At 44.6% G+C, this 21,978-nt stretch overlaps 1 protein-coding gene across 1 annotated transcript in view; it reads right to left on the bottom strand.

The window, feature by feature from the left end:
* Positions 1-21,978, bottom strand: part of igf2r (insulin-like growth factor 2 receptor) — an 81,299-nt gene that overhangs the window by 10,724 nt on the left and 48,597 nt on the right. The window contains exons 32-43 of the mRNA XM_063223231.1: positions 19,173-19,299; positions 17,159-17,290; positions 15,476-15,744; positions 9,599-9,808; positions 7,749-7,904; positions 6,791-6,949; positions 5,444-5,642; positions 4,465-4,617; positions 3,976-4,210; positions 2,266-2,399; positions 1,069-1,186; positions 5-151 (exon numbers count right to left, since the gene is read on the bottom strand). Coding sequence (XP_063079301.1) covers positions 5-151; positions 1,069-1,186; positions 2,266-2,399; positions 3,976-4,210; positions 4,465-4,617; positions 5,444-5,642; positions 6,791-6,949; positions 7,749-7,904; positions 9,599-9,808; positions 15,476-15,744; positions 17,159-17,290; positions 19,173-19,299 — 2,039 coding nt within the window. The remainder of the gene's footprint in view (positions 1-4; positions 152-1,068; positions 1,187-2,265; positions 2,400-3,975; positions 4,211-4,464; positions 4,618-5,443; positions 5,643-6,790; positions 6,950-7,748; positions 7,905-9,598; positions 9,809-15,475; positions 15,745-17,158; positions 17,291-19,172; positions 19,300-21,978) is intronic.

The raw sequence follows: 21,978 nt of genomic DNA, 5'->3' as shown, positions 1-21,978 counted from the left end.
GTACCTGGTGTAGAGGGCTCCCAGGTTAAACTGTCCTCGGGTGCCTGGGAGGGTGATTGTGCCGTTGACCATCTTCACCTCCTCTTGTTGGACAGCACAGGCCGCTCGGGTCTCCCACTCAATCCAGAACTCACACGAACCCAGGTCCACTCTGAGAACATACACAACAGGGTCACATGCATGCACACACACAATTACCAAATCATTGCATATCGGGCATTCAAGACAACACACAACCTTTAACATCTGATGCCTGTATGACAACATAAACAATGAAGCGTGAAAGCCCAATGTGGGAAACTCCAACTCCCATTATCATTGTGACACAGCACTCCACAGTACACAAGTGAACACAGCACACTGCACACCACGAAATTGCATTGATGCCTCAGCCGTGCAAGGGGCCAGCCCCCAATGGCGACCCAAGGGAGCAGTGCGTTGGGACAGTACCATGCTCAGGGTACCTCAGTCATGGAGGATGGGGGAAAGCACTGGTTAATTACTCCCCCCACCAGTCTGGCGGATCGGGAGTCGATCCTGCAACCTTTGGGCTACAAGTCTGACGCCCTAACCGCTTACCCATTACTGCCCAATATTAGAATGCCATTCAAAAAAGAATGTACAGATGACAGAAGGCAACTTGAGATGCTTTTTTAATGTTCACTGTGTAATATTTTTACAATTTATTTACAGAATCCATGTTGCCCATTCACAAATGTTACCTTATTTCATGAATACTTACCACCACTATCAAATTCTAAGTATTCATTATGACTGGGAAAATGGCACTTTTCTATACATGAAAAGAGGGATCTTCTCCATATCCACCATTTTGAATTTCCAGGTATACACATTTTTAGCTGCAAAACTTCCCTTACTTTGGTAGAACTAATAAACATTAGTCTATTACTTAGTAAGTATTAATGAAAATATAAACTTTGGCAATAGGAAGCGCAGTTTCGAAGAGCAGCCTGGTTGCAATACATTCTCTGGCCACCACCCTGAACAGTGCACCTTTAAATGTTCATGTGGCATGATTTTAGCTTGATCTCCTCTGTTCGCACTCACCTCTTGAGCTTGGGGTGTCCGTTGATTTGGCTGCAGGTCAGCTGAATGATGGATTTGGCCTCCAGGGCAGTCCCACACACAGCATCGCCCAGCGAGTAGTTCACCAGGATATGGCCCTCTGAGAAAACATTAAGAGCGGAAGAGACGTGGTCACACAATTGCCCGGTATTATATGGTACTCTAGAATGTTAAGAGAGCTTCTATTCGTATATAAGTTTTATCACTTTAGATTCACGGTATAATTTTACTCCGCAAGTAGATCGGTCATATCTGAGACTGGTTCCTGATTAATGAGTCCATGTCAGCACAGAATCCCCCCCCAACATTTTACACCCAATGAAATGAGACAAACACTTCTCCATTGCATGCAACTGTGTCTGGTAAACTCAAGAGAGGAGTTCGGGGACAATTTCCTTAACTTCTAGGCATAGATGACCAACATCACTTTAGGGCGTAGGCTACTCCAGCCAACCAAGCTGTGTGGCACACGGTGCAGAGCTTGTTCGGGGTATAGCTGTGCAGGGGTTGCCCATCACAGAGAAGACCGAAATGAACCTGATCTTCTGAACTTAGTAAGGCTAAACATTGCGCAGTCATTTAGGCTGCAGCCAATTTCAAGCGCAACGAACTGTAACAAGTTAGAAAGTAGCCTCACTCTTTTGCTTAGTAACCTTGTGAAACACGAGCGTCAGTTTCTAATCCACACTGCACAACACTCAATGGAACAAACGCTGTATATCTTAATCCAAATAATATTTCTCTAATAATATTTATCTAAAAAATGTTCCAAACATTCTTATCGAAAAGACACTTCATATGAGTTTACAAAGTAGTGCCAAGGGGGGGGGGGGAGGGGGAAGAGAGTCTGCAACACTGCTTGTTGTCTTCGTTAGGTCTTCATCAGACTAGATCTTCATCAGACCAGGTGAAAATGCTCCCTTTTCAGAGATGTGATTGGACTGTCCTGCACCTGGCCAACGTTGAGATGTACCGTACACAGTTTTACTTGTAACAAGGAAAGAATAAAAATCACCAAAACCACCAAACAAAGTGGTCCGTGGGGCAAAGTCTAAAGTAGTATAAATATCCAAGTACTAGTTATTACTTAATTTAAAATCGACTTGATGTTTTTTTACTAGAAACTAGAATAATAAACTTGCTAGGATATCATTCTTTTTTTGCAGTGCGCTCCCTCACCACGGTACTCCAGGGTCTGTGTGTGGACCCGTCCCAGCCTGCTGGTCTTGCCCCTGCTCCTGCGGCACACCGCAGCCCCGTCTGGGCAGTCAGTCAGGCCCCCGTGGATGCTCTGGCACAGATTCATATAATACCTACACAAGCGGTAGAAAACACAGACAAAAACATGGCAAAGTCAGTTTAAATACAGGTAGCACTTTAAATAGTTAATTTAATTATGAAGCACCTTCAACAGATTACAATTTATTCAAAGCGCTTCAAGATTAACTAGCTCTGCTAGCGTCTTCTGTAACCAGGCATGCTAGGAATTGTAGTTAAGCTATCGCTGCAAACCACGGTCGGCCAGTTTATGAAAAAAAACTTCACAGGGTAACATCTAGCGTTAATCTCACGATGAACCCATTGTCGCCATTAAAAAGGGGTTAACGCGATAACGCGATAATTTTGACAGCACTAAACAAAACATACAAAATAACAGAATCTAGAACAAAACATAACATTAAGTTTATGTATCATTACAAAATATGTTATTATTATGCATTAAAATGTCTTGTTCATTCAGTTGCACTGTGTGTGTGTGTGTGTGTGTGTGTGTGTGTGTGTGTGTGTGTGTGTGTGTGTGTGTGTGTGTGTGTGTGTGTGTGTGTGTGTGTGTGTGTGTGTGCGTGCCATCATACACTGCAAATTGCTTGTGTGGTCACACTAGGTAGGTGATTTACCAGTACAGAACACGAGATATGCATCAGATGAGACACCTAACGACTTCAAACGACTTCACGACCAGAAGATAAACAAGAAAACAGAATAGTGGAAAGCACAGTGCGTCTTGGCACGACAGATCGTCTAGTATTTGTGTAACTGAGGTCATCTCGGATAAAAGGGAAGTTGCATAAAAACAGGAAATCGCCAAGTTAACAGACAACATAATTCCATAATTTGGTTAGTAATAGAATTCACTTGTATGGTTAATGGATGTACTGTACTTGCTCTCCAAACTGTTAATGGAAAATCTAGCAATATTAATGTACAGAAAATAGCCTACATTTTCCATTAATAGTTTGTCAGCTAACACTGCTGGGCTAAGACTACGGTGGATTAGGTGTCAGGAAAATATTCTTAAGTCCAAAAAGGGGTCCCCGCTGAAAAAGTTTGGGAACCACTGCGTAACTGCTCACCCTTCTAAACCTCACTGTCATCCGGGTCACAGCACCCGTTGACCAGAGGTCATCCGCTCTATTTCGCCACTCTGGGCTTGAACCAACAACCTTGAACCCGCATGAGCTGAGGTCCAGACTGTATGATGGTAGGGACACATAGACACGAATTTGGCCAAGCGAAGCGAACGTCGCCATTCATTCCCATGAGGGAGGCGAAGGCAAGCGAACAGGAGAGAAGCAAAGCGAAATTATTCAACCAAGTTTAATATCATGCAAATGAGGAGCAAATTACGCCTGCGGCGGCCAATCAAATCAAGAACATGACTGTTTCATTCCACTTGATTCGCCATGACGACCTGATGACGGTTGAGCTGTCAGAATGGAACACTGAATTTCGCCTCTCTTCGCCTCGCTTGTTTCGCCTGCTATGTATCCCTAGCTTGAGGCTTCGAAAGGGAGGTGTACTATGCCGAAATAACACGTTCTACGCCGAACTGTGCCAGTTGTCAGAGGTGACTGGTGAATGGTGAGTTTATGGTGCGTGTGCATTCACTGGTCTGCCCCGCTGCTGAACTTCCAGGGCTCTGTGAGCGACGACAGCGTCCGTAGGTCGTACGTCTTGTGCTGACTGACGAGCTGGCACTCCATCTTCTTGGGTGTGCAGACGGCATCGGTGCCCCAGGTGAAGGAGGCAGAGCAGCCCTGCGTCACACCTGTCAGCTTGGGGCTGCCACGCCCCGCCGCGCGGTTACACGAGAAAATGATGCTAGACTCGCGCTTTGCCGTCACTGCCAAACACACACAGACACAAAGACACACCATCATCATCATCATCATCATCATCATCATGCATATAGCAACACACACACACACACACACACACGCACGCACGCACGCACGCACGCACGCACGCACGCACGCGCGCACGCACGCACACAGAACAAAAGCAACAAAAGCAACAAAGTGAAGACTGCTTATTCAATCACAAACGATTCATAATGGTGGACTTTTGGGACTTTTGCAATGTCATTTAAGTGCTCACCGTTTGCGCAGTAGCCCCACTTGCGGTCCTTGTTGTAGTCACTGGTGGTGGCGCACCACGGCCGTCCGTCTGTCATGCCCTCTGTGCTGCAGGCTGTCAGGGACTTCCCGTTGTAGAGGAGAGGAAAGACGCACAGCTCCCCTTTATCAGTCACTGTTAACACAACACAGAACACAGACTTTACATAACTGGGGTGAATTTCTCGAAACCAAAGTTGCTAACTACAGTACCTACTTTGCTGTTTTCAATGCATTTTCACATTGGCAACTACCGAAGTTGCTAACAGGCTAACAGCTTCTCTTTTGAGAAACTCACCCCTGGGTTGCAGGTTCAATGCCAACCCTTATCAATCCCAGGGTTCTAGCTAGCGCAAACGTGCGTTACGGCCTAATACGGTATGATTTTGGACCGTGATGCTTATTTTGGACCGTGACGCTTATTTTCAGCACAGCTCAACAGCATTTTGTCCGTCTTTGTTTGTACAATAAAGTGCCCTTGATCAAGGCACCTAAACCCCACATTGCTGCAGGGACTGTAACCAATACCCTGTAATATCTGTAAGTCGCTTTGGATGAAGTGTAATGTAATGTAATAATAAAAGATTTCTTAAAATGAATGTCCAGAATGCAGTTGTAATATAGCGACTGGTAACTAAAGCAACACTTAGTAGTTTTTCCTCGACATTAAAATATTGCTAACAAATATCATTTCTTGGGTGTGTCAAATTGTGACAGGGTGACTATTACTGTATTGAAAATCTTGGATCGGAGGCACTGTACTGTGGAGCAGTGCGCTAAGCCCCCCACACATAGGGCTGGCAAGCCCATGGGGACTCTGGTTCGAATGCGGCCTGGGTCATTTCCAAATCCAACCCGATATCCCTCTCCCACTGGCTTCCTGTCTCCATCTTTGACTTTCCCGTCTACGTAAATAAAAGTCTATCATAGCACTAGGCAAGCTACTGGACGGAGGAAGTCACCTGGGGGGCAGAGGTCTCCGCCGACGTAATTCATGATGATGGTCTCGTCCTCACGCTGGAAATCCAGGCTCATGGCCTTGTTGTTGCCGTAGGAGATGCCGTCCGCCCCGTTCACTTGGCACACGGCGCTGTTCTGGCATGCCGAGTCTGTGATGGAGCCGCACACGTTCATCTTGTACAGGCTCGAGCCATTCCGCACCTGCAACACGCGCCATGTTGTGTACTGTACAGTTAGAAATTCTATTCATGAACATGGGAATTTCTTTCGCACAAGCTTGTTGCTGCCCTACTTGCCAGGAGGTAAAAGTAAGTAATGTTGAACAGTAGCAAATTATACAGTATGTGTGAATCTGGGAATTTCTTTAGCAAGAGTAGTGCACTGACTGTTGTAGTGTTTCTTAAAAATGACTTTAAAGTTTGTAACTAATTTGTCTAAAAGGAACAATTAGATATGGTAATAACATTACTGTATACTATATATACTATACTAATAGTATGTGTGAGAAATCCTCAATTGCTATATATTTCTGTTAGCTAGAAAAAGACAGGAACAGCCAAGTGTTTTCTAAAATGCTTCAATACTACAATGAAGACAACAACCTTAAAGTGGACGTTTGCAACTTATTTTAGCTCTGCCTTTAACCGTCATGGGGTTCTGAAAGTAGTAGCCTACATGAAGTAGCCCATTACGGAAAAAGAAGAGTTCTACAGCTCCCACCAAAGCCTGTGGTCTTGTTTAGAAAAGTTCAGCACTCCCTTGGTTAGCTTACCCAAACATGACTTTACTTCTCGACAACCGTGTTGCTAACCAGTTAGCTAAGCTAGCAACTTGCTTGGTTGCGATTAGGGTGACCAGACGTCGCGGTTTAACCGGGACAGTCACGGTTTGGAGTTGTGTGTCCCAGGTCCCGAGCAAACTCTGTTGGGACACAAACATGTCCCGGTTTTGGCCACCCACTACATTGCACGCAATTTCCCACTGGCTACCTAATAAGCTGCTAAGTGGTTAGTAGAGATCTACAGGATCCACTATCCGGTTCCGGATCCGGCAGTATAATAGTGGTTTTCCAGACTATCCGGATCCGGTTCCAGGATCCAGGATCCGGTAGCCGAGGCTTTTCAGTCAAAATAGTTTGAGCCAACGTGATAAAAAGGGCCCACGTGTGTGAGTAGGCTATGTGTTTCAACCCTTTCGTAGGATCCGGTATCCGGTTCCGGATCCGGCAGGATCTTAAGCAGTGGATCCGGTATCCGGCAGGATCCTAAAAATCAGGATCCGGTGCATCTCTAGTAGTTAGCAACAATGCTGTTGAGAAACATGGTCCAGGTAATGAGTCCCGTACGAACCTGCACTACTCCAGAGAGTGACGTCAGGTTGAAGGTGTGGTGCAGCTCTGAGACACGGAGAGCGCAGCCGTCGGCGGTGAGGATTTCTGGGCACACGACGGGAGTTGCCCACTCAAAGACGTACACACACTGCTGCTTCCTGATCATTTGGGGAGTGCCCTGATTGACAAATCAAACACACACACAGACACACACACAGAATATTAGATCACATAATGGTTCAACTGTACACTAAACATTAACTTTACTACTAAAGGTGTCAAATGTCAAATGGTGATGTTATGATGAGCATATATTTCTGTGTGAGTGTAAGCGGGTTGTTCATTTAGTTGCCTGCCAGTTTGTGCAGGCATTGGAGTGCATTCATATGACCGTGCTGCTGTGAGTATCTTTTGCGCAAGTGTGTTGGTGTTGGGGATCGGCACGTGTCCATGTAGTGCTAAAAATACACTTGTTTCTACTACACATGACTTTACAGAGGGAGGCCGTTCAGGTCCAACCAGAGGATGAGTGTGCTCATTCTCATTGTCATATTTGCTCAGATAAACTTATGTCCTGAATGCCCTAAATTACCATAGTATTGTTATGTGAACAGGCTGAACCAGTACACAGCAATAGCATTACCCTTTGAAGTTCATGACCCACCTCTATTGGAATGTTGGCAAAGGAAAAAAAGAAAGCGTGTGTGTGTGTGTGTATGTGCAGACGTGTGTGTGTGTGTGTGTATGTGCAGACGTGTGTGTGTGTGTGTGTGTGTGTGTGTGTGTGTGTGTATGCACACACGTTCCTGTGCATGAAAGAGTGAGCGAGTGTGTGAGTGTCGTGGCAAAGGAAAAAGAGAAAGCGTGTGTGTGTGTGTGTGCATACACGTTCATGTGCATGAAAGAGAGAGTGAGTGTGTGAGTGCTTAGGTGTATGAGTGCGAGTGCGTGCGTGTGTGTATGCGTGCGCTTGTTACCAGGTCAGTGCCAGCTCGGCAGCTGAAGATGATTTTGGACGAGTAGTTGAGAGTCTTGTTCTCCTGACACACGCTGTTGCTGCTGAACGTCATCTCCACCTCTCCCGTGTTGCTGTTGTACTCGGGCGCCGACTTGGAGCTTATTCGGCCGATATCCTACACAGTTACCAACAAACAAACATAGAAAGGACACCCAAACACTATGATTAAGCTTAGGATACAAGATACTCTGCACAGGATACTGATATCCTATACGGTTGCCAAGAAACAAACAAATATTAAAAAGGACATCCAAACACGATGATCAACTATGATCAGGATACAAGATCCTGGCTTGTAAACATTTTGAGAGCAAACAGAACTTAAAACTTAACACACAGCTTCAGGGAAATCCCACAGCTAAAACAGTCTAGCATGTCATTTTTTTTGTCATCACGATAGTTCATGAATGTTTGTTCTGGTTCAGGCTTGTAAGTGGTAAGTTAAGCCTTATTTGAGTTTGCACTTTCTCTGGGCAGGCCACCATAAACTGAAACAAAAAAGTAAAGGAAGGCATACAAATCCTTTCTGATTATATCGGCATGCACCGATTATTGCATGTATTGTATCTGAGTTTATGCACCCTATGTAATCTATATTGTAGCCTTATTTATCTTTATACAGCTTGTGCATTCCAGAGTCAGGCCCATTTTTCAAATTTAACTTCACATGGACAATATGAGCAATACATACTTCATTTTCCTTGAAATTTTCAAGGTGAGGAGATTGCATATCCAAAAACACTAATAAAAACTATTTTTTGAAATATGTAAAATATGTGACCATCAGCTAATGAGGATCCTCATAAAATACCAAATACTGGTACCAAGAAATTAAATAAGCATGTATGAATAGAGGCATAATAACTAAACACATGAGACACGAGCGAACATGTGCACATGTACTTATGAGCAAACCTGATGACACTACATGCGAACTGCATTGTTCATCCGTGTGCGGTGGCCAATCTTTAACTGTTGAAGTGTCTGCTAATCCTGCAGTCACTACACCACCCCGTCCTGAGCTGAGCACAGGTCAGGAGTTTAAACTTCGACATGCACAGCAGCATGTATGTAGTGTACGCATAAACCTTAATCCTGGAATGAAGAAGCTGGGAAACAAGTTCATCCGTTCGTAGCTAAACTAAACCAAACTCCTCTTCTGAGTCAGAAGTTGTCTGAGGTCAGTTCTTTTTCCAAGTATGACGGCCATTGCTCCCGCACAGTTACAATATAGAGATTGTTTTAAAAATGCAGCGTCAGGGCCCTACCGTGGCCTAACAATCTCCTTTTTTGTTTGTTTTACAACCGTACACACTTCAGGTCGGTATGTCTTCTCTCTTCAGGGTCTGTGCTGTCTCTGAGCGTGTGTTTGAGCCAACAATGCGCGCGCAGTGACTGACGATGTAACTTCGAAAGGGGTCAATTAAAAAATCAAATAGATTAATGGCCCGCAATGGGAACTACGCCCCACCCTTTCTCAGCTGTATCCTTCTCAACGACCCTCTGGGGCTCCCCAACACCCCCTGGGGGGCTGTAGCGACCCCGTTGAGAACCACTACTTTAGATGCTGTATGAATAAATATACAGGTATAAATAAATAAGGAGGCGTACAATGGGGGGTCCGTCGTCAGGGCCCATGCAGACTTTTGGACATAGACTATTTTGGACACCAGATGGAAACGCCTTCTCACAATTCTCCTAGGGCTCTCCAACGCCCCCTGGGGGGCTGTAGCACCCCCGTTGAGAACCACTACTTCAGAACGTCTCTAGTGTTACCGCATGCATGCATAAATAAATAAGGAGGCGTACAATGGGTGGTCCGTCGTCAGGGTCCATGCAGACGGCGGCCCCCGGGGGGCACAGCACATTGGGCACGGGATTGAGCGGCTGGCAGATGTTGATGTAGAAGTCGGTGGAGGAGCTGTCCAGGTCGGCGTTGGTGGCCGTGTAGAAGCCCCGGCTGTGTACGAGGGGATCCAGGCTGATCAGCGCCGTGCCGTTCCACACCGTGCACCTCACCTGCAGAAACGAGACACACACGCGACTCTGGTCAAACATTATGAAGAACAGATATATCAGGAAACACTGACCACTTCACCTGCAGGAAATAACACACACAACTTAGGTCAAATATGATGACACTTAGCACCTGCACAAGATGAAATGTTTTCATTTCATTATTTTGCATGGGTCAAACATATTCCACATAATGTATGCCGAAGACAAGGGAAAGCATCAAGACCCAAAGAAAGAGGTCATGAGACTAACTATACTGTATATGAGAACACCTCAATATAAACAAACTTCCCATATTAAATATTCTCATTGTATACACTGTTGAGGTGCTAGCTACTTGTGTACTCAAAATGCAAAGAAAATAAAGAAAATGCAGCACACTGCTAAATGTTTTATTGGTAGAGACGTGACGTTTCAGCCCACTGGCCTTCTTCAATGTACCCGAAATAACCCGAAATCTTTGATAGGAAGTACTTAATGGACCTTATCGGCATTGAAAGTTCTTGAGGATGGTGAGAAAGTGGTTCTATTCAGAAAGACATCAAAATAAAAGCAAGGAGTATTACTGATGTAGTTCTACAAATAGTAGCAAAAAGTTGAAATCAAAGGAATACTTAACTGACGTGTTTGCTTTTTTGAGAATTTTTACGCATTCATCAATCAATATAAAAGCCAACTTGAATTATATCCTTATCAACACACCCCTTCTGTACACTTCAATATTACAGAATTTCCATGATTCTTTTTTTTGATCATACATCTGTGTTTATATGAATATTCATACTAGAATTTACCAATATAAATCAGAAGACAACACCACCAATATGTTAAATAATCTTACTTAAAAAAAAAAAAAACCAACATATTATAGCCTCGTAATACATTCAATGTAGGTGATGTTTGCTACTTCTGAAATGTTGTTTTAGTCTTTGCAAACAACACAATGTGCCTGAGAGATAATCTCTCAGAATCATCTGTGGTATGTGTTCAACTGTGCAATCTCTGTGCACGGTGAGTTGTCACCGAGTGCTTATGCACATTTCTGTGAGATCATAGAAGCTTATGCTGGCTCAACTGAAGATGTTTCAAAGTGTGTTTGACCCGAACACTTCCTTTTCTGACACTGTTGTAATGATTACGTAAGGGGGTACAAGTAATAAAAGACATATAAAATTCTTCAGCTCACAGTGTCAACAAACAGAAACGATGTGTGAGAGATCCACAGCTTTACACAAAAGATGTTCTATCTCAGAAAATCAAAACATTACATAATAACTTTTGCTTTTGGGAGGCCCTACACAGCACGTGTGAATCAAGTGGCGCCGGGGGCTGTGACAGTCATTATGCACATGTGCGTAAGGTGCACACAGGAGCTACGCGGACTGGTTAGTCAACACAAACAGGCTCGGTTAGCAGCTGTAATCAGTAACTGCTATGGACAGCACGCGTAGATCTCCTTCCCTGAGCGAAAGGTCCCTGGTCTGCCTGTCAGGACTGTGTGGGTTTGTTGCTACAAAACAAAAGGAAGCTGCCTGCAACACAACGATTTGTCAATACGCAGAGAGTTCAGACACTGATACCATATCTATGGCGATATGAATGAATGAATTGTGGTGGCCTTCCTGTGGTGTCATTCTTCATCCATCCATCCACACTACTTCAAAATGTATTTCATACTAAAGAATAAGTATGGTGATGCGACTGAATAAACTGTGGTGGCTACTTTTCTATGATTTGCACAAAATATCTTTGCTTTATCATCCATCTATACATTTTTTTCACACTAAAGGATGATGTCAACAGTGCAATTGCTTACATACCGTAATGTTAAATAGTACAAGAAGTACACACTCACTGCATTTTTCTCTTTGCAAATCTAGTCTGACAAGTGGGTGCTTTGACAGCAGCATGGATTTGATGTGCAGTCATGCATTTACTGTACAGCAAGTGCACTACTGACAAAAACCTGCATGACGAGATCCAGCCTATTCATATCCTGAACTGGCATTGAGTAGAGTAGAGGAGAGTAATCTGTTGTTTTAGACATTAGGTCGGGGGCATGCTTGCTGTGTGCCTTAAATCGGTGGTTCTCAACTGGAATAGTCTTGTGACCCACAATTTGCCGTGGTCAATACGTTGTGACCCAAACTGCGTGTCGCACCGTCAGACTCTTCCAATAATAATAAAAAATATTATCATGCATTTCATAATATACATTATTATTTGCATTGTATGCTGATATACAATGTGTCTTATGAAGTAGTGGAGAGGAAAAGGCCTATTAACCATGTTTCACTCTGTCTTCAACATCATAGTCATTTTTAGTGCATTGCATCACAGCTCCGCGACCCACCCAGGAACCCTCCTCGACCCACTTTTGGGTCCTGACCCACCAGTTGAGAATCACTGCCTTAAATCACTCGTGCAACCGCATGCGACCAAGTGCACATGCTTGCTTCAGGACGCCCGGAGCATTTTGCATGATAATGGAGGCATCATCAGCTAAGGCACTGGTTCCCAACCTCTGGGTCGCGATCCAACCTATGGGTCACCAAAGATCCATGGGGGGTCGCGAAGCCCTCTTGATTTTAAGGGGCTTCATTTGAATAGCCTACCATATGTAGCCCATGTTGAATAAATGACAAATGCATAGAAGCAACAAAATTTAAGTGCTACATTAAACATTTATTCTGTTTTGAACAAAAACGAACTGAGGAATAAAATGATAACTAAAATGAGTTTTCGCAGGAAACGGATCACGTGACTTCCTCTCATGCAGGCGCTGGGTCACCAAAGCTTACAATAGTAAAAATATGGGTCCCTGAAAAAAAAAGCTTGGGAACCACTGATCTAAGGGGCAGATAGACAACGACGCTCTCATTAATGTTTTCCACCATAGTTTGACTCTAGCGCGACCTCAACATGGAAGTTTGGAAGAATGACCTCTAGCGGATTTGCCGATATTTCACACACATGTGCGTACATTGTGTCTGGTGCTGTACCACGTGCAAAATTGTTCCTACTGGAGACATTGAGAATGGACTAGCTCCGAAACGTCTGTTTCTCCAGTTAATCTCAGACTTCTGTTGTTAAATTTCGGCTTCAATACACTTTTTCACACAAGCCTTGTGTGCACCTCCTTTTTTCCATTATCTTGAGTGATTACTACTTTTTGAGAGTGCACGCACCCAGCAATACACGGGTGTTAAGTGCAGGCGCAGAAACCCGACCTTTGTTGGTCTTTTGTCACCACGTGCAAAATTGACATAAAATTCATATGACAACGTGTTTATGCACCAAAAGTGCACGAGCATGTGTATCCAGCAGCAAGCATGTCCCTGGCCTTATTCTTCTGTCAATGCGTGTTGTTAAACGCTCTCACAGCAGCCATTTGGGGCAACACCAAGGAGCTTTGAGTTCACAATTCATGATTGCTGCTGCTCAATGCATGGATGGCACAAAATGCTGCAATGTTTCAAGATTTTTTTTTGTGATTCAAATTCAATCTTTAACTGTGTTGCATGTGGGCATGTTGCTGCAGTCCTGTTCCGATTCTGTGGTCGCCCAATTGGTTAGCAGTCTGGTCAGTGCGGTGATTACAAAATGCCGCTGCTGGAGCATAGGTTATCTGGACTACTCTCAGCTGTGGGGGCGAGCGTTAAGCTCGGTTTTGATGAAACCCAAATGGTATATGGGGCATTGGTATGATGCACCACTTTCCAACCACATGAAACCACCAACTCTTGCTTTCAAGGTGGGGGGGTTTACCACTTGCACAGAGTTCCCATGCTAGTATTTTCAGCTTTTGAAATGACATGGGGGTGGGGGTGGGGGGGGGCACACGCTGTAGAAGGTGTAGAAACAACTTGATGTGCATGATGAGAACGTCCAGAAATTGCAGCAAATTTCATAAGAAGGACGGAAAGTGTATTTTACATCATGAAGTTCACAATCTACTTCCAATGGGGCAGCCGTGGTCTAATAGTTAAGGAGACAGGCTTTAGATCAGAGGGTTGCAGGTTTGAATCCCACCTGTCCACTCCCTACCTCACTCAATGACTGAAGTGCCCATGTGGCAAGGCACCTCACCCCCATACTGCTCCAGGGACTGTAGCTAATACCCTATACTTACAAAATAGCCAAGTCGCTTTAGATGAAAGACTCAGCCAAGTATTGAAGGCATCTGAATATTGCCCTCAATTTCATACATAACATTTCAATGCCCATGTATTGTTTTATTCATGTTTATCCAATAACTTTGTGAGAGGCAATACAGGTGTGTTTGCCAGTAGGCCTCAATAGGGGATATTTCTGAATCACTAGTGTTGACTGAATGATTTCAGCTGTAGTCTTATCCAATAGCAATGTGACCTTCACTTGCTGTGAGGGCTGCTTAAACTTGATACCTGCCTTGTTAAGGTCTCTTTAGGGAGGGAGTGAGAAAGACTGGGAGAGTACCATGGAGCCTTTGTCTCTCTCCATCCCTGAACAAATAAACCTAACCTCTGAATTCCAACTGCTGCACTGGATCTGTAGTCTTAAATATTAATAAGTAGTAAAAACCCATTTACTATCAGTGCCATGTAGCTGATGTAGAATGTAGCAATTGCTTAAATGTAGCCTCGTAGCCCACGCTTGGCACCAAGCCAGATACCTGCTACTCTCCAGCCCTGTACAAAACAGAGGCACGTGAAGTAGGTTGTAGGTTAGGCTAACTGAAATTAAAACTATTTCAAAGCCATCAAGTTTAAAATCTACTCTCACATGCTTAATGCAGCCTCATATTCATCCCTCGCCTGGTATCATGCCAGTAATCCTTTAATGGCAACCCTCCAGGCTGGCAGAGCACAGAGGCACGTGCGATTGTTTGGTTAGGGGTACCATACTGCATTCATATCTGTGGTCCCTCCAGCTCCAGAGGTGTCAAAAGTAAAAGTAAAAAGTACTTTTGTGGTGTAATTACAACACTAGCACATGGCATTACATAGCTGTTACACCATTGTACCTAATGAGATAGATAGACTGTGTTGTTACTGAACAACACTGAAACCCTAACAAGGACCCACTACAAACTTGATCCAACCAGTGCAGAGTTAGCTGATCACAAGACAAGTACACAGGTATACTGGTTACTCAGATAAGTCACTTGTGTTGGAAGGAAACTGAGAAAATGAGGACTCCAGGATCTTCTATTAGATCAGTGATTCTCAAACTATGGGCCGCGGCGGAATTGCAGGTGGGCCGCGAGAGGTCTGGGGATATCGTCCTCAAATTTTCTCATATGGTGTTTAGAGATTCACATCTTGTTTAGTTATCTTGTGTCTTTCTTGTGTGCGTCCAGAAACTTGAGTACACTTCTTTATTTGGTGTTTTGATGCGGTAAGGTGTACTAGGCAGGATTTATGTGTAAACATTGTGTCATTTCAATCGCAGAAGTAATTTTCTACCGCAAATTAATTTGCGCGAGTTACCCGCGAGGCTATATGGTTTGGTGGGCCCCAGAATTTTTTCACATTTCAAAGTGGGGCTTGGTGTTCTGAAGTTTGAGAACGGCTGTATTAGATGATTTAGCTCTTAACTTAACCTGGTTTACTCTTGAAACCGCTTCTTAGTGTACGTAGGCCCCTCTAAAGCAAAGAGGCACGTGGGGATTGTGTCGGTTAGGTGTACCTGCGTCTCGCAGACGTAGGCGGTGTGCCAGGAGAAGTAGTGGGTGCACGTGTCCTCCTCGGTGGCCACCAGCACGGGCTCTCCAGCCTCCTCCCCGTCCCCGTCCCCGCGGCACACGAAGCTGATGACGCTCTTGTGCCTCAGGTTGGGATTGGCCTCGCACACGTCCCCGCCCTCGTAGGTGAGCTGCACCACCTGCTCCAGGTAGGACAGCCTGCTGTTGGCCTTGCCCCCGCTCACAGCATGTTGGGGGTCTCGGAAGCACACGGCTGCCGATGAAAAAAAAGCAGCAGACAATATCGATTAAAAAAGGAACATCATGCTTTTTTTTGCAATGCAATGTGGATATCACAGCAACGGTAACACTTTATTTTAGGGATACATCTATTACCACTAATACATACAATGTTAATGCCTGCATAAGTAACTTGTAAGGCATGTACTAAGCAAACGCTAAGGCCTACTAGGTCCTTACTAAGGTTAAATTGGTAATAAATCCCTTATTGTGCATGAACAAGACATTTGCGAATACATGCCCAACAAATGTTTGATTTTGCTTTGTACATGCCTTACAAGTTACTTATACAGGTGCTAATAGTGCTAATAGATGTATCCCTAAAATAAAGTGTTACCAAAGCAACATTACTTGCCTGTAGATAAATGCATACAAAGTCTATCTTTTAAAACTAAAAAATATTACATGACATACAGTAATATTACTCATTGTTTTTTGCATGTCAACATGCATGTAAAATCTCTTGACTGCAGATAAAATACAGATAAAATACAGAATGTATTTTTGCAAGGAATTCATTCAACATCTCCCTTTGTTGCTTTTGAATTTCAGATACCCGATAGGCTATAGGCTCACAAAATACTTCTGCATGACAACAGAAAGAGAGATGCAAGCAAGCATAGCAATCAAAACTGTGGAAGCTGTGAATGATTACATGAAAGGTCAACAAGTCATTTACACCTCTGGGTCGGCCGTTCGAGCGGGCCGTTCTACATGTCATGGAGTTGAAAAGACTGACGCATTTGTGCGGTCACGTGGTACGCTGCCATCACACATCGGCTCTAGAATGCAACCTGCCAGGTGATCCATCACGTTAATGCACAGAGCCCACGACAGCAGTGTCATCACGGCCTTGCTCTGACGCGAGCTGGCGGACAACTGAACTTCACACAGTGACGCTTCTTCTTCGCTTCTAGCCTCCAAATGGGCTTAATGTTTTAACCTCAACGTCTCCAGTACTAGACCTCCATCCCCTCCTCCATACGCCATGTGAATATCCTAATTATGCCAGTGGAACACTTAGCAGCTGGCTTGTGTTGAGTTGTGACTGAATATCATTTTACACACTCTCTAAGAACATTCGTACGTCACTCAGCTGAAGCTCTGACGCAGACGCCACGGAGTTGATTGGCAAAAGCTTGGGGCTTGACAGCAGACCGGCTCATCTGCTCAACTGCCCACCCCAGGATACCATGAGGTCGCCGGGTTTGGAGCCTGGAGTCACCATGCATTGGCTCATGGGTTTGGAGGATGGCGTCACCATGCATTGCCACCAAGGATGACTTCTGTCACACCCACCAGTGTGTCCCCAAAAGAACCTCAGCTGGATGAGGATGGAATGAGATGCCTTTGTACGGAGAACCGAGGAGGAGTGTGGGAGAGCTCACCTGATCCGTCTGTGCAGGACGTGTCCGTCATGGCGGCACAGACGTTGAGCCTGATCATCTTCCTGCTGTTGGTGGGGTCGTAGATGGTGTATCCTCCAGCTTTGGTCAGCCGGCTCAGATCAAACACGTGGCCTGCAATAGGAGAAGACAAGCATGAACAAACATGCACGCACACGCACACACACTCGCACTCACACTAACTTAATGGATTTGGTTAGAATGTTGTGCTGTTTCAAAGGAAACTCTTTTGTGGCATTGGATTTGTGTGTGTTAAAGTGTATTTGTATGCGTACAAGTTATTTGTTTAGTTATTAATGCACTACTACACACAGTATATACACTTATTGTTAAATCCCTTGGAGGCAGGCCTTCTGCATATAAAAACCAGACATGACGTTTCTGTTTCTGTCTTGTGCCTGGGTGTCCGTATATAACTGGCAGCAACATGAGAAGCCAGACATGCCTGAAACCGCGCTGTGGTGGTTACTCAGCTCTCCTGGACTTATCTTTCACACAGTGCATTATTGTTTCTCTTCTCCACTGACTACAATATTTTTTGTTCATTCCATTACTTACTTGCACCACACGCTTGTCACTTCTAAATACTTCATAATAATAATAATAATAATAATAATAATAATAATAATAATAATAATAATAATACTTTTGTTTTATATAGCGCCTTTCAAAACACCTAAGGTTGCTTTACAAGGTAGGAAAGTGTGAGTGTGTGTGCACGTCTGTGCGTGTATGTGTGTGAGTGCACACAGGTGAATGTGCTTGTGGAACTAGCAGCCATAAGCCTCCAGGAAGAGATGCGTCTTAAGGTGTTGTTTAAACATGGCCAGTGAAGGGGCATTCTGGATGTGGTCGGACAGATTGTTCCAAAGAATACGAGCCGCTACATGGAAAGTTCTGTCACTTAGTTGTCGTGTAGGGCAGTGATTCTCAAACTTTTTCAGACCGAGGACCACTATGTCCCCCCAAAAATGTTCAGGGACCACCTGTCAACTGAATTGAGAGTTGACGAGTGCTATTTCGACACTTAATATTGATGCAGATCACTTACTTTTTATTCCCATTTTAAAACCCTGTCTTATTGTGGTGAAAATATGACTAGAGGCATGTTTGGCTTTGTAATTACGTTACAAATGCTAGCTTTCTGCTAGCTAGAAATCCCTTTGCGGACCACCTGAGCTCTGTCGCGGACCACCAGTGGTCCCCGGACCACACTTTGAGAATCACTGGTGTAGGGTCATACAGTACATCCATTCGGTGGAATTACCCAGACTTCCTCTATTTACATCACTGTAAGGTATACTCTACAGAAGCACACTGTAGGGTTAGGGTAGTGCGTAATGTAGGGCTGTAACGATATTGTATCGAATCGAGAAATCGTGATACACAGAGTCACGATATTGTATCGTGATACAAGGAGGCAGTATCGTGATCGTGTTTTGATGCACATCAGCCCAGAAAACAACCACAGGATATGAAGTGATAGTGCTTCCAAGCATCATCATTATTATATAGAAACTTTTTAAAATTATCAGTAGCCTCTGGTAACCTATTCTACCTATAAACTATGATAGTTTTTATTCATAAGGTTTACAATGTTGGCAAATGTGAAATCGTGGACTGTATTGAACCTTAGGTCATGAATCGTGATACAAACCGAATCGTGAGTTGAGTGTATCGTTACAGCCCTAGCGTAATGTATAAAATGCACTTCCTGCTATTGCGCACACCGTAAACAAACAGAAGAGAGTCAAAGTCCGCTCTCATGAGTGCCCTTGACACTTTACGAGACGTGTACGACGACTTCCTTTTGGATGGCAGTAATTCAGGCTCTAGTCCACGGCCTTCGGATGCTTAGTTGGCACATGAACAGGTTGTGAGCAATAAAAATGTATGTGTAATGGACAGTTTACGGGATTTGTCTACTTAAATCAGGAGGGGAAAATTCCATGAACGGTAATATATGGTTCCAGGTTTAGACAGGTGGCTGACTCACCGGTGGCGGGGTTGGTGACGCGGCAGTCTCCGTGCCGGGTGGCGTTGAGCGGACAGGCGGCAGCTGTGATCCACGAAAAGGTGTAGACACACTTCTCCAGCGCCGACACCAGATGGGGTTCAGACTCCTGCAGCAAACACACGCAAACACACGCACGCACACAAACACGCATGCACGCACACGCACACACACAGACACACACACATTTACCAACCCCGGTTTGACTCAGCGCAGCCAACTAAACACCTGCTTTAAGCAGCTTTTAGAGGTCCAAATGTGTAAGGCTTCTGTCCACTTCTGCAAACTTGTCAGGAAAAGAATATATGAATATCGTGATTTTAAGCACCATGTCATACGGACTGAAATTAAGTCTTGTGTAAGTTCAGTTGTATCGCAACTTAAAACAGGTTGAGCAACATTACTACATTTGCTATGATGTTGTCTAAGGGAAGTTTGGAAGTGTGAGCTGTGTCTGTGAAGGAAAAAAAAATATCCTGCTCTGGCTGAGTAACGCTGACACCTATCTCCTTTCCACTGAAACAGGTCACTTCAGCAGCCCTCATCTACACTCTTGCGACACTTCACAAGAAAACGCAGCAAGTGTTTGCAACAGGTTCACTCTTGTGCGTATAATGCAGACATGCAAACAATATCCTGGGAACGCGGACAGTCAGGGGACAGAGTGAAAGAGGGAGGGATAAAGAAAAACAGAGCAAGACAGAGTGTGTGTGTGTGTGTGTGTGTGTGTGTGTGTGTGTGTGTGTGTGTGTGAGTGTGAAAGAGCAGTGTTTCCCATACATTGAGGAAACTATGGCGGCCCGCCATAGTTTAAATTTGGCCGCCATAGTTTCCGAAAATGTAAAAAAAATATATATATATTTATTTTTTATTTTTTTTTAAACTTTTTTTTTTTTTTTTTTACGATTTCCGTGTTTGTTAAAAGCGATTTCAATTACGATTTCCTTCGCATTTTCCTCCTGGAGTAAATACATCCTATAGAGAAAACCACAAGTGCTTGAAAGAGAGAGGGATCAAAAGCCTTGTCAAGTTGTTGTAGTTAGCTTGGGTTTGGGAGCAATAAAAAAAAAAACCTTCCGAGAAGGGACAGTTGGGATGAGTTTACTAACACTCCCCAGGCTTTGTTTTAGAGAGTAGAGTAGAGTAGAGAAACTTTATTGATCCCCAGGGGGAAATTCAGGTGTCAAGTAGCTACTTAAAAACAAACACAGACACACACAGACACACAGACACACACACATATGAAGAGGTTCCAGATCTGGGCCAGCTCTGGCATCTCAGGCAGTCCAATCCCAAATAATGATGTCCTTCTTAGTGTCCTTCTGTATACTGTTAAACAGTTGAATGGCCCAAGGGACAAAGGACCTCCTTAGCCTGTCTGTCCTGCAGGTGAAAGCACGGAGTCTGTGACTGAACAGACTCAGTTGGTTAGTGAAGGTGGCGTTAAGGGGGTGATGCTGATTGTCCATAATAGAGTCCAGTCTACTCAGTGTTCTGCTCTCAGCTGTTGAGGTGAGTGACTGCAGCTCCATGCCCACCACTGACCCCGCCTTCCTCACCAGTCTGTCAAGGCGTGCAGCATCTCTCTTCCTAATGCTTCCACCCCAGCAAGTCACAGCGTAGAAGAGCACACTGGCCATGACAGACTGGTAGAACATAAGCAGAAGTTGGCTGCAGACATTGAAGGACCTCAGCCTTCTTAGGAAATAGAGCCTGCTTTGGCCTTTCCTGTAAAGTGCTTCAGAATTTGTGGACCAGTCCATCTTATTGTCAAGGTGCACTCCTAAGTACTTGTAAGTACAGACAGTCTCCACATTCTCTCCCCCAATAGAAACAGGCACCAAGGGTGGGGTGGAGCGCCTGAAATCGATCACCATTTCCTTGGTTTTGGTGGTGTTCAGGTGCAGCTGATTGTTTTGGCACCATCCTACAAAGTCATCCACCAATCCCCTGTACTCCTCTTCCTGACCGTCTCTTATACACCCCACAATTGCAGTGTCATCTGAAAACTTCTGCATGTGACATGTCCCAGAATTGTAGCTGAAGTCATTGGTATACAGGGTGAAGAGCACGGGGGAGAGAACCGTTCCTTGTGGCGCTCCTGTGCTGCTAATCACTGTCTCCGATGTTATGTCACCCATCCTCACAAACTGGGGCCGCTCTGTGAGGTAATCAGTTATCCAGGTCACCAGGCTAGGCTGCACTCCAATCCGCACCAATTTCTCTCTCAGCAGCAGTGGTTGTATGGTGTTGAATGCGCTGGAGAAGTCAAAAAACATGATTCTCACAGCACAGCCACCCTTATCCAAGTGAGCATGTACCCTGTGAAGAAGATACAGGATAGCATCCTCCACTCCCACGTTCTCTTGGTAGGCGAACTGCAGAGGATCCAGTGCGTGGCGTACCTGGGGTTTGAGAAAGTTGCGCAGCAGCACTCGTTCAAAAGTTTTCATTAGGTGTGAGGTGAGGGCAACCGGTCTGTAATCATTAAGTTCTTTGGGGTGAGTTTTCTTTGGAACAGGTACCAGGCATGATGTTTTCCACAAGATAGGAACTTTGCTTTCTTGTAGACTCCTATTGAAAAGGTGATGAAGGGGCTCAGCTAATTCCTCAGCACATGTCTTTAGCAGTCTTGCACAGATGCCATCAGGGCCGTCCGCCTTGGACTTAAGTCTTTTCAGTGTCCCTCTAACTTGATCAGTGGTGATTGTCGGCTGTGGGAGTGCTGGGTTGGGGTAAGGGGGGAGTGGGAAAGGGGTGGGTGGTGGGTAAGTTGTTCCAAGACGCA

This window comes from Engraulis encrasicolus, chromosome 18 (genome assembly GCF_034702125.1).
Source record: "Engraulis encrasicolus isolate BLACKSEA-1 chromosome 18, IST_EnEncr_1.0, whole genome shotgun sequence".
NCBI lineage: Eukaryota > Metazoa > Chordata > Actinopteri > Clupeiformes > Engraulidae > Engraulis > Engraulis encrasicolus.
The sequence above is the reverse complement of the archived record's forward strand: the minus strand, read 5'-3'. Positions and strand labels throughout refer to the sequence as shown.